The 13693-nt window shown below is 36.0% G+C and overlaps 1 protein-coding gene across 2 annotated transcripts; it reads right to left on the reverse strand.

The window, feature by feature from the left end:
• Positions 1 to 8537: 8537 nt before the first annotated feature.
• LOC113297920 (serine/arginine-rich splicing factor RSZ21-like) lies at positions 8538 to 12488 on the reverse strand. 2 transcript variants are annotated; one of them, XM_026546526.1, is made up of 6 exons: positions 12345 to 12488; positions 12118 to 12216; positions 10879 to 10967; positions 10004 to 10268; positions 9239 to 9433; positions 8538 to 8841 (listed from the first exon to the last, which is right to left on the reverse strand). In XM_026546526.1, the coding sequence occupies exons 2-6, from the start codon at positions 12204 to 12206 to the stop codon at positions 8802 to 8804; spliced, it is 678 nt and encodes a 225-aa protein (XP_026402311.1). In that variant the 5' UTR covers positions 12207 to 12216; positions 12345 to 12488; the 3' UTR covers positions 8538 to 8801. The 2 variants fall into 2 exon arrangements, with proteins under 2 accessions (XP_026402311.1, XP_026402310.1); XM_026546525.1 differs by having other exon boundaries at positions 9239 to 9436.
• Positions 12489 to 13693: the final 1205 nt, after the last annotated feature.

A 13693-nucleotide genomic window follows, 5' to 3' on the forward strand; every position in this document is an offset into this window, starting at 1 on the left:
TTGTTATCTCGATTTTGTTTTTTCATTTGCAGTCAAAAGACTGATCAGATATGATTGCTATCTATTCATTTTATTCTTATGTTAGTTTTTCTCTTTAATTTTTTTTTTAAATTTTTGTTAGCTTTTCATCATTTGCACAACTCTATTCACAAGGTTTGATTCTCTGTTGCTTTGCTTGATTGAGATAATTTTTGTTAGCTTTTCTCTTTAATTTTTTGTTTAACATCAATGGATTCATGGTGCTCGCGCCTAATATTTGTGTCATTTATGCAGTTTAATTTCTCTTTGTTACTTTTCATTAATATTGTATTTTGTTATCTCGATTTATCTCGATTCTGCTTTTTCATTTGCAGTCAAAAGATACCGATCAGATATGATTGCTATCTATTCATTTTATTCTTATGTTAGGTTCTTTTTAATACCATACCATTTAATTTATATTTTTTTACACTAAATTTTTTATTTTTCTCTAGACAGGGAATTTTCCAATTAGACTTTAACTTCTTCGGGCCAAAATCTGAGGATTTACATGGAGTGCAGATAAATGACGAAGAAAACGATGGTTCTATTGTTATGCACTTAACTTGGGTCGGTAAATAACATTTTTTAACTGTATTGCTACTGTTGTTAGAGAGTTCATACTCTCTTTTGGATTAGGGTCGTGTACATAAGAATAAAATGGATTAAAGTTTCTTGATTATGTATGTATGTTATTCTTCAAATTTTTTGTATCATGTGAAACTTGAAATTACATTTCTTCATATTTATAACCTTTTGATGGTTTACAAAGTGAGTATTTGTTTATCTTAAATTCTTCACACATAGTCAAATAATGGTTATATGCAGTTGACATCTAAAAATAGTTATTCTCTTAGAAGATCATCTTAAATTCTTTGTACATAGTCAACCATCTTGCTAATACTTAAATTTAAGAAGCCTCAAAACAAGCAACGCAGAACTGGCTGATAAGTGCATATTTCACATACATTTGTTGTCAATTCCATGCTAGTATTTGTTGGTTTTCTTGCAAATTATTGTATATCACGCTTGTTTTCTCTTGTTTGTGTTTTATTAGGTGAATCATCCAAAAGAAGTGAATTTGCACTTAATTGTGCAATAAAAGAAGCTAGTTACAAGTGGAGAAGGGCCAAATACTAAGTGGAACTCGTTCAAGTACAAGATTTCTACTTTTCATTTTATAGAGGACGAGATTTCGAAGTCCATGGCGAAAGAACGGAGTCATTCGGAGCTCGTATGAAGAAGTTATGAGCAGAATAAGAAATTGGAAGACTAAAGGGCAAAATGGTCATTTCATTGGAGATTGCTATTGGCACCCCCTCTTTGGTTAAGGGGCTTCTACTCTGTTAAGGGGCAGTCAACTTTCAAAGGAGTTACTAAAGGCAGTCCAGTATTCTATTAGGGGGAAGCTGGAATTTGAATATTGTTAAAGACAGACTCGCCTCTGCTCAGGACCACCCATCTTCATCTTCTCTATTCCAAATGTGAAAAACAACGTGCATGTTTTAGCTGCTGACCAAGGTGGTGATTTCGGAAGGAGTATGGTTCGGGTTTTGGTAGACGTTACGGGGTTATTGGAGCTACTATAAACCATGGGTTTTGCTCGAAATAGGGTTTTAAGTCAGAAAGAATAAACGGTAACTGTTACTGCCATTATCGGCGATAGAGATTGCCGGAGGAAGGATGTTGTTGCTACCAATCATGGCAATGGTTTTGGTGATCGAGTTACGCACTGATGGGATTAAGAAGAAGAAGAGTTGAGGACCGAGAGAAGAATGGTAAAGATGGAGCTGAACTGTCATGACAGTTGCGTACAATGGGTTTGGAGCTGAGAACTCAATCTCGGCAGTGACCAAGGTGTTGAGATGTTGTTCCCGTCGATGTTTGAGTCTGTGGTGTTGATGGAGCTCAACAGAATGGTGCTGCCAAGGGTTTATCATTGTGTTTGAGCTGGTGAAGTAAAACAGAGATAAGAAAGAAATGGAGTTTGACTGTGATGATTAGGATGCTGAGAGCTAAGGGAAGTCAAGAACAGCAATGGTGGTTAACCGAAGGAGAAGCTGTTGTGAGTTCCTATCGGTGATGGGGTTAGTTTTGATTACTCCCGCTGGCAGTGATGACATAGTTTGGGCCGGTTCGGAATCGAGTTAAGTGTAACTCTGGAACTGTTTTATGCCGAGAAAACAGGGGAGAAAGAATTTTGTTGTTGCGTGACTGTTGTGGACTCTGTAGAAGATTTAAGCGAAGATTTCCGCGTCAAAAATAAACTAGAATCATTGGTACGCGGTTGTAGAGATTGGGTAATCTTTGGAAGTCGAAACTTGTGCGAGAATCAAGAAGAGAAGTTTTGATAGGTTTGAAGAGCTGAAAAACAGGCACGAGGTGATGCTTTTGCCGTTGATTTTGAAGATGAACGGTGGATGATAAACACGAGTTTTGTGTTTGAGTCGGTCTAGAATTCTTGGATGATTATCAGATTCGAAATTACAGGGTCGAAAAACTATAGGGGATTTTAATGAAGTACCACACTTCCAATTTCATGTTCAAGAAAGTGCCGTCATTTTTTTCAGAATTTATTTCATGCCACACATTTGACCTTTTCCATCCCGTTTTTTACAAAAAACAGTTAACTTCCGTTAGTGCATAGGTGGCAGTTATTCAGCTTAGTAAAAGACATCTATGCCCTGGAATCATCTCACTATACTGAGTTAGATCAAGTTATCATAGCGAGTCATTACCGAGTTAAGTCGTGAGTCACTGCAACAACAGAACACAACCCCCAACACAATACCACCTCAATCCATAGCCTGCACTTTAGCTGCAATACTTGTATCTTCTCAGCTTCAAGCTCCATTATTCTCTTGCTAAAATCATTTGATCCAGCACCACCCACTGCTCAAAATAGCATCCACCTGCAACTGTCCCCTAGCTACCAGCGTTTCATTCTCATTGAAGTATAATTATAACCCATAACAGCATCATATACACTGCAATAACCAGCACCATTTTAAAAATCTCTGCACCTGTAGTTTGTACCTTCCCTAGACATTCATCTAAACAGTTCAATACATCCTGTAATAGCATCATTCAATTGCAACATCAGACTTGCATCTCAACTTTAGTTCAAAGCACAACAACAACACAAGCTAACTGCAGGAGTTCCTGTACCTCCAATTCCATCTTAGACTCACCAATAGTTCAATTTGTAAATCAATTTCAAACAAAATCAAAATAAGATAGCAGGAAAAAGCTCACAATAAGAATATAGATAAACCAAATGGTATTATTACCGAAGAACTGAACCAAAATTCTTGAAATTTTCCATTCGATTCAACCACTGGACTAGATATATGCACCTTGCCATTAACATGAGCCCCATTCATCTGTATTTTTCCTTTTTTCAATTAATTTTAACAGATTTCCACCTCTTCAGTAGCTTCTGCGTCACCTATACCTCAAATCAGTCCAAACCCTAACTCAATCATATCACACAAACCCTAATTTCAGAATCCCCAACTTCCTTGTTCGAAACTGAATCCACCCTAGATTTCTTCTCGATCTGCTCTCAACCACCAGCAACAATCCCTAACCTAACTTAGAAGCAAACCCATTAAGTAATTCTTCATAAACTCTCGTTTTCTCCTTAGAACGGCTTCATCTTCTCAATTTCTCCTTTAAGTTCTTCACGAATTGATCCCCTAAACCTAACTCTGAAATAAAAAGCATAAGTTTATCTCTGTATGGAGAAGAAGAAAATTAGAAGAAGAAGAAGGAAAAAGAGGTGGTGATTATGGTGGTTCTGATGGAGATGAGATCATGGATTCATGGCTGCCGCTGTGAGTGAAGTGAATGAAGAAAAAACAAGAAACCGAATATGAAGGGTAAATGGGTGAAGATGGACATTTGCTTGACTTGTTCAATGATTATAGACCAGTTTGGTGGGCCTTGACGGAATATCTAACGGTTGTGGCACTTTATAAATTCTAAAAAAAACAATGACATTTTCTGGCATTTTTTTAAAATTCCCAAAACTATAAATAGAGGCTCAAATCGGGAGCAGAAAAGACTTTCTCACCCTCGTTTTTATGCAGAGCAGCTGGTTCGACAGAATTCCTGAAAGAAAACAGTAGCTGAAGGAGATAATTATATGCAGCAGTAGCTGAGAGTTTATTGCAACTGCAGCAGCAGTGGCTGAATATATTCTGCAATTGTAGTTTGTATTCTATATTTTCTCTACTTTGATTTTCATAAGCTCCATTATGAATAGCTAAACTATTTTACTTGGTTAAGGATGTAACCTAAGCCATAAGCATGTTATTCAATTGATGCATTAATTTCGTTATTCACTCTCAAATATCGTTCATGTTTTACTACGCATAATAATTGAATGATTGTGTTCATTTGATATGATTAGTTGTTTCGTATATTTAAGTTGCAAATTGAATATCTTAATAATTTGTCTGCAACCAATTAGGAGACTTAGATATCTGTCAAGAATCCTAATAATAAGTAGTGATTTGTGATTACTAGCGGTGTGAATCGTGAAGGAAGTCATAAGTAAAACTTGGTCTAGGTTGAATATGACACGTTTGTGTATGTATTGCCTATGAGTAACTCGTCTCACAGACCGTAATGATTTTCTCAAGCTGAATCTATTAGCAAGGAGCACTAGGTTATTTGATGAAAAATAATTCATGTATTAGCGATTGCAATATGTGTTGATATTTGGAGACGTAACGAAGTATTACACCGATTGGGGATATTTTAGAGTTATTGGTATTGTAAGAGAGTGGTGATGTTGATTGCTTAATTGAGTAGCATGTGTAATGATGGACGGCTAATTCCTTAACCAAGCTTTTCTCCTCTGATATTTTCTCAACTATTTACAAATTTTAGTTTAATTTACTTTGAACAACCAAAATCCCCCCAGTTTACTTAAGTTTTCAAATACGAATAACAACCATATCTCCCTGTAGAACGAATCTGTTCTTATAACTATACTATTATTTATAATTGTAAAGTGAAAGAACTTAAATTATTTTTGCTTGGCTGACAACCGACCACTGGCTTATTGAAACTCATTTATAATCTTTCATTTTCTGATTTCAGGAGATTGTTTTTAAGCAATGAAGAAAGCGGTTTAGGGAGCAATACAATTCTTTTTCTGTGGGATGCGTCACTATATCTATATGTGTCGGAACTACACAAATTTTCATTGCATGCATTTTATCATTGATGCAAATGAAGAAGTTTTGGTATTCCAGAAAGGTACAAGTCTAATTTTTGCTAGAAGATGTAGTTCATATGCACATATGTGATTGCGATGACTAAATTATCGAGTTTTTTTTTAAGATTATCTTGGTTTAAGAGAGCTTAGTGCATAGGAACCCATCTACATTTTGCATCTAAAGATACCATGACTAATACTTGATCCATTACTTATCTTTTACTATGTGGATATCATCTAATACTTGAGCTTCTTTTATTTCATCGAAGATACCAACTAACCAAAGTCGGTACAAATATCTTACACTTTATAGAAGTTGATATAAAAAATATTTTAATATTCAATTGTATTGTCATGTTCATTTTATGCTAGCAAATTATAAAATTATGGATGTTTTAGGTCAATGTGTAATATCAGATCCATTTGCAAGTTTTCACATCATTGATATTGGGTCTCCTATTTACTTCTAGGTCTCAAACGCATATGCTGATAAAGAGCAACTCTCTTATACATGTATCGTATTAGAGGGGGAAATTTCTTTTGTTTGGATATGCAATTTTATTTAATGCGAGTCTTTCATTATTTGGTTAAGAGTCTTAAGACAATGAGATTGTATTATTAATTTGCAAGGAAAAGCATATTTGGCATATGATATATGCAATATCATCACGCGCGTCATTTTAAATGATGACTGTACTGCATTTGTAATTTAGAATGCAATCGACAAGTTACTTTTATTCAAACCTGGAATTTCTACGTGTTTCCTTTTGGGACATTAGGTTTTCAAGTTTGTTGGTATTATTTGCAACAACTATGAATGGATGGTTATCTCAATTACCATAAATAAAAACGGGTGCAGATCCCACTCTACACACTTACATTGGATATCTTAATCACCAAAAAAATACTTTCTGTTGTATATATGTCAGTGTACATCCATGTGGACATCCTAATCACCATTTAACAAGAAACCGATCCAGTTGATGTTAATAATATCGATCAAAGCTTCGAATTCAGTAGAGAAATATTACAGTTCCCCCAAGTTTCCCACGCTCAGCTCTTGGTAGTCTTACAAGAAAAAATATATATATCTTACCAACACAAAAGTAACTCATAGCCCCGTGCCGTCATATCCTAGTATAAAATATAGCCAAATATTATCCTAAATAACCATGTAGAACAGTAGTTGAACATTCACATACGACACATGAGGTGGTATGTTTGAATTCAACCATTCTTTTTTAATTTTTAGAACATTATTTCTTGAAGTTTGACCATTTTACGCTTCTGACTACACGCTTCACAGTCAGAACGCTTCACAAAATCATAGGTACGCTTCAGAGCGTATCTGGAAAAAATTGAAGCGAAGCGTTAAACGTACGCTTTTAAAAACCATCCACTTGGCCATGACGTTTGATGGCCAATAGAATTAATAAAGGGAAAATAATGGTTGGGTCATTTTTTAGGTGGGCCCATGTCAGTTTAGTCCTTTGGTCAAACGCCTTTATTGTTTGGTCCATAATTATTTAAAAATATTAAATGGACAAAAGTACCCTTCCGGGTTAATTTCTACTTATTTTTTGTAGCAGTTCATTCGTCAAAATGAACTCCTGTTAATTTCTACTTATTTTTTCAGAAATCACCTAAAAACCAGAGTTCATTCCAGAAATGAACTCCATATAAAACATAAGAAAACCAGAGTTCATTTCAGAAATGAACTCCATATAAAACATAAGAAAACCAGAGTTCATTACAGAAATGAACTCCATATAAAAACCCTAAAAAACCAGAGTTCATTCCCATAAATGAACTCCGTATAATCACCTAAAAAAACAGAGTTCATTCTTTACATGAACACACACAAAAAAATCCATAAAAATCAGAGTTCATTCGTAGAAATGAACTGCAGTAGCATCATCTTCATCATCTTCGTTGTCTTCAAACAGCAGCAGCAACAGATCCATGAAATCGCCGTCATCGTTTTCTTCTTCTTCATCATCAACAACAACATCAAATTCAAGATCTTCAACACGAGCAGCAAACATCAAAAAATCAAGATCTATCATCTTCATCGTCATCTTCAACATAAATCTATCGTCCTCTTCATCATCTTCATCGTTTTCATCATCATCTTCAAAAGAAAACAGAGTTCATTTCAAGAATGAACTTCATCAAATTCATCATCTTCAACAATAGCAGCAGCAGCGATGAAGAAAAACATAAATCTATCTTCATCAAAAAAAAACATCAAAATCTTCATCACAAACCAGAGTTCATTCCTGAAATGAACTCCGTCATCTTCATCTTCTTCATCAGCAACAACAACTCATCTTCATCATCTTCATCCTCTCCATCATTAGCAGCAACAACAGACGGAAAAACATCAAAATCTTTTTCACAAACCAGAGTTCATTCTAGAAATGAACTCCGTCATCTTCATCTTTTTTTGTAGATCCGAAACTTACCCAAGCATGTAAGATGATAAAGGTTCATCATCATCATCATAAATAGCAGCAGAATCTTCAACCTCACCGTCTTCATCATCAAAACAGAAGCAAAACATTAAAAAAAAAAACACAAAACTTCATCGTATTCATCATCATCATCGTTCATCTTCTTCATCACTAGCAGAGAAAAAAAATAGAGAGAAGTGAGAATCGTTCATCATCATCTTCTTCATCACTAGCAAGAAGAAAAATTAAAAAAAAAGAGAGAAATTCTAGATTTGAAAATATAGGAGAGAGAAAGTAAATCTGAGAATGATTCTTTTTCTCTTACTTTTTGACTATATATATGGCTCTTATCCAAAAGGGTATTTTTGCCACTACAAGATGACATTTACATCATCCATGACATCACCCTACGACCAAACTATAATTTTTAAGACCAAACTATAATTTACATTACCAAATAGGACCAAACAGACAATTGACTAAGTCAATTGGACTAGACTCTCTCTAATATATTATTTGTAGGACCAATTGGTATTTCCTACATAAATGAAGCCTTCTTTTTCGCCCCGCAGCCTTGTCAAGGTCTGTACATTAAAGAGATCAAGAAAAAACGGTTAATGCACCATAAGAACGCAGCCTTGTCAAGGTCTGTACATTAAAGATGGGAACTCATCGACTTTAAATAAATCCCTTATGATTTTGAGACCAGCCACAGATAATGATACTTCCTTCTAGCCAGATGCAAAATCCACAAGTATAAGAAGATGGATGAACTGAGTGGACTTTCTATCTAAAACCTAGATTAGGATGTTAACCCACAATTAAACATATATAGGAAATGATTGGCTAAGTGGATTTTCACCAAAAAGCACCTCTGATGCTTTTCCCTTTAGCTTCTCTGTCTGCAAATTCTGTTCACTTTAGGTTCTGATATTTCAAATTGAATAACAGCTGAAGTTCAGATAAATAGAGAATCCTTAACACTCTTTGGCAGAAAAATCATACTCTTTAAGTAGACGCCGGTAGTCTATCCATGAAACAAAATTAAAAGTCATAGTGTAGAACCTAGTACAACTAATACTACAGTAATCGGCATTCGCTCTTCAGTGCCTGCTTAAGCTCCTGCTCCTCCTTGGTTGGTCTCTGTATGAAACAAGAAACATGAGACATCAATAAGGATTATATTACTGCATATATTCCTACAAATCTGGGCATGGAAAAAAGTCTAATCGCCTAACCCACCAGCAAGCGTTGTTATCGGATCATCCAATCTACCAGTCACTGGCTCTAACCCCATAACACATCAATTTTTATAATTCTAACCCATTTATCACTTCATTCTATGAAAAGGTAATCTTCTATAGTGCAGAGAACTCAATCAAAAAAACCAACTTGACAGGCCAATCGAATCTCTAGGCAAACCCAACTGGAAAGCCAATCAAATCTCTAGGCTAATACCCGAATTTAAACAAGATAACAAGCAGGAGAACTCAAAAAACGCAACTAAAACAACAATCAGCATAACTGTAAAGTAGCATACCCATTTCCATTTCCATTTCCATATGGCGAATCACGTGGATCACGGACATCACGGGCATCACGAGGATCACGGGCATCACGTGAATCACGGGCATGGCGATATGGAGGTGGTGACCTGCTGTAGCTGCGTCTGCGTGGTGCTGGTGAAATGCTACGGCGTCGTGGGGAGGATCTCCTTCTGTAGGGGCTCGGGCTCCTGCTTTAATTGCAATCAATAAATTTTATCAGTTTACCAAAGTTATGGCTTCTAAAGAACAGTAAATTAGTTTAACGTATATACAGCAAAGTAATACGACACCCGAGACCAAATATCTTTTACTTATTTGCTTCAGAGATTAGGTATTTTCTTGTTATTGTGCATTATGCAGATTCAGGTCAGAAAGTAAAACAAAACTTGATCCCCCAGAAACCGACTCAAGCATATGATCTCATCAACACGATACTGCGTGGTCGTTTTGGGGACCCAAATAAAACAGAAAATCTAGATTGGACAATGAACTCATTGGAGTGCTCATTAAAGTCCACCAGCAAAGCATGTGGACCCACAATACAGTGCATGATATCATTCTAATACAGTAAGTCATCAAATATATAACCTGAACATATCCAACGTTTAGAGGCAACCACGTTACAAGATGATCATTCAAAGCTAAACATTAAGTTGCCCAACTCTATTAAACAAAATAAATGCTAACATTAGCTTCAAGCATCTAATACTTTACAAAATCATGTCAAAAAGGAAGGAAAAAAAACAATTATGGCATACCTGCGCCCGTAAGTTGGGCTCTTGCGGCGCCGAGGACTGGGACTTCGTCGCCTTCCACTTCCCATGCCTCTTGAACCAATACGTAAGCGACATTCACGAGCGAAATGACCTGCTTCACCACACTCATAACACTTTAGGTCATCACCTCCACCGCGTCCACGACCACCTCCACCGCCACTATCCCTGCCACCACGCCCACCACCATCCCTGCCTCCACCACTACCCTTAGAGTTATGAGAAAGCTCAACCCGCCAACCATTCTTCCCTGATAAAAAAAAACATTTATGTGTTAGATCACCTCTAATGAGGATAAGTAAGACACGGGAAATAACTTCCGTCTCGTCCAAAATACAATGTCAACAATAGAATACCAAATGAATAAGAAACAAGCTACCATAGAAGAGGGTAATCAAATGACAATAGCATCAGCATAGAGTGTGAGAGCAGAGGCCAACTGTGACCCACACTGCAAGAGAATTCCAATGACAATGTGTAGCCAAGATACTTTTTGGTGTATACTTGAATAGCATAAAGGCCAAAGCAAGTAATTAAAGGATCAAGCTAAAATACGAATATCTAACTGTAACATGGATATAATTAATATAAATAGTTCAGTGCAGATCATGCTGCAATTACAGATGCCAAATCATGACTTTCACAGACTACAAACAATATTATACATCATGTGAAATAGCAGAATAGATATCCAATTAAGGCAGAGACATCATTTTGCTACAGAAGGTTATTGGAACATAAAACAAGGAATAGATTACAAAAGATTCAAAAAGGCATGGAGAAGAAATTTAATTTACAAAATCATGTCATTGATATACTTAACAGCCAACTTGTTGACCAAATGCATATTGCAGACTTACCATCCAAATCTTTGATCGCATCTAAAGCATCTCTACGATCATCAAATTCAACAAAAGCATAACCCGGTGGCTTCCGTGCAACCCAAACACTGCAATTTATCATGAAAACATTCAAGACAAACTACAGAGATTGGAATACTTAAATAAAACAATATGAAGATAGTGCACTGATCTGCAGTTCAATTAGAATTCAGTATCTGATGGAAAGGAAACAGCTACTTTTCAGAAGATTCTTTCTACTCACAAACCGTATGATCGAGTTCACAAGCAAATACTGCGACAGACCTCCCAAAGCTAAATGCATTTAAATACACCCCTTAATTCATACTTCACTTGGCTGTTAGGAAGGTATATGCTTCAAAATATTTTACCTATAAATTTGTTGCAGAACGTAGGGCGAAGAACCAGAAGTGTGACTATTAAGCCCCAGCGTACCGAAAGCACAAAGCAAGAAAAAGCTATCTAAGAAGTGAGAATGCTGGCACGACTTGCTCTTCCGAATTCGAGAGGAAGACAAAACTCTATAGCTGGCTTCAGTTTAGTACACAATATACTAGAGAATTTAGTCTTTCTAGAGGGGAAGGTCCTCTACACATACGGCAGTGAAGTAGTCCAAAGGGCTCCAGAAATTCTGCCACCTTAGAATCTTCCCATGCTGGAGGTGCCTCAATGCGACGTTATTACAACAAGTAGCAATACAGAGTTTCCTTTTCCGAAGGCCTCAGTGCGACGATATTACAACAAGTAGCAAAAAGTAGTACTCTTTTCGGAAGGCATCAGTGCGACGTTATTACAAGAAGTAGCAAAAACGGAATATTCCATTTCAAGAGAAACGTGGAAGAAAACATTTTGGGGCCGACAAAATTTCCTGTACTAAAAATGATGTAAAAATTGTAAGACTTAATAACAACTCAAGTATGTCACAAGGCATGAATCGCTTAAAAACCCACGACCATAACATAACCAAGAGACTGAAAACTATAGTTTTTGACAGATTTCAGTGAGACAAGAGACGAATCTTTCCTCTCAACAAAACAATAACTCAAATCTCTGCGAATAATTCAAAATAAATTCAGAACACAACTAATTTCACTCGATCTATTACCATATTCATCAACCTCAAATTGGAAATTATTTTAGGCGATTTAATTTCTAAGAGGAAACCAAATATTTTTATCATCTATGAAATCAAGAACCCTAGATCCCTTCTTCAATGAAAAAGAAAACTAGACGAATTACCTTCGAAGAACACCGTAGGTACGGAATTCATCTTCAAGTTCTCTCTCTGAAACCCGAGGATCCAAATTTCCAACATAAACTCTAGACATTTTCGAAACGCTAGACAGAAAAACAGAAAACAGAAGAAATAAAAACTAGGGTTAGTATAAGAAAGAACATAAGAAAAGTGAATACCAGATCAATAACTAGGGTTTTGTTTATAGAGTGTGGGAAGAGAGACTATTTACCTCTGGCTCTAGTAGTCTAGTGAGAACAAGTAAAATTAGGGTTTTAACAAAGTCGAGAAAGAGAAAAGACGATCTGGAAACTGAAACTATCTTCGAGTATACTATATAGACAATCTAACAAAAAAAAGTCCGCAAGTGAACATACACCTTGGTTGGTTGCACCTGTAAATCTTAATGGGTCGAGAGAAGTCCAATGCCGACTCGCGCTAGGTTGGGCTTTGAGAAAATTTTTTTGATGATTTTGGGATCCGATCTGGTACACCCGTGTTTTTTTTTGGTTTTTTCTTTAGGTGTCTATATTACATGATTGCTAATGGGTTACCGGAATTAGTGGGGTACCGTTTGAGTGGTCAGGATCGGATGCAATTTTTTTTGTCTCATATGAAATGGTGTCCCTGCTAATTCCAGTAATCCCTTTAGCAATCGTGGTATATTAATAGGCTGGACGTGAATTTTGAATTGGGTGTGCGTGATGTCTCCAAAAATCGGTTAGACATTCGCATTTCACTTACCGTATTTACAAGAAATTTTTGGAAAATATGAGACTAGTATGTTATGAAATTTTCACTAAACTAGTATATGAAGCATATATATTCGTATTACTTTTCGGTATCTATTTTCATTGAACTTTTTAGAGCTCGAACATTTAAGGCATGTAATAATAATTTGTTGTGTTATTATTGTGCTGGCTATCGTTGTAATATTTGTGAGAATAAACTCCAGTGGACCATCCGCAGATCCATTGGATGGGAATCCTTGGATGTTGGGTTAGATGCCAGTGCCAAACTTGAAATCCGTTATGTACTGGATTGGATGCGGATGAATTTTGAAGAAATTGCATTACGTTATGACTTTTGAAGTTTTCAGTACGGGATTCCTTAAGCCCAGTCAGGTTATCTGATAGTTCTCGATATCCGGAATGTTATCTTGATTCTCGTAATGCTTGCTTATTCTAAAAGTTTGTCTCTTCTGTTATACGACCATTCAAGAATTATCGATCAGGGAATAAGATTGATATGAATTACAAGGTACTATTCGTCTCAGACTATGTAATTCCATAAGTATCACATTTGTTAGATTGATTTTATGAGGTAGAATCGATTAAGCATCTTTATAACCTTTTGAAGAAAGCAAGCTTTCCTAATTATTGAAGATTTTCTTGATATCTTCTTTACCTTTAAGATCCCTCATAAGAAAATAGAGTTCGATTACCTTGATTTTATATCTTTCTGAAGTAAATCAATTGGTTGTTTGTTAGAGTAAGACTAGTTAAAAGTCTTCATTGCGGCTGAAGCAACTCCTAGACATGTAAAGGACGTCATATAGGGAAATCAACTATGTATATCATT

This window comes from Papaver somniferum, chromosome 7 (genome assembly GCF_003573695.1).
Source record: "Papaver somniferum cultivar HN1 chromosome 7, ASM357369v1, whole genome shotgun sequence".
Lineage (NCBI taxonomy): Eukaryota > Viridiplantae > Streptophyta > Magnoliopsida > Ranunculales > Papaveraceae > Papaver > Papaver somniferum.

What these genes read in the sequence shown, in the direction of transcription:
- LOC113297920 (XM_026546525.1), bottom strand. Translation starts at nt 12,206, where the DNA reads ATGTCTAGAGTTTATGTTGGAAATTTGGATCCTCGGGTTTCAGAGAGA. An exon ending in TGCGATCAAAGATTTGGATG is followed by an intron (nt 10,269 to 10,878) that starts GTAAGTCTGCAA and finishes TTTTTTTATCAG; the next exon opens with GGAAGAATGGTTGGCGGGTT. An exon ending in GGAAATGGAAATGGAAATGG is followed by an intron (nt 8,842 to 9,238) that starts GTATGCTACTTT and finishes TGTTTCATACAG; the next exon opens with AGACCAACCAAGGAGGAGCA.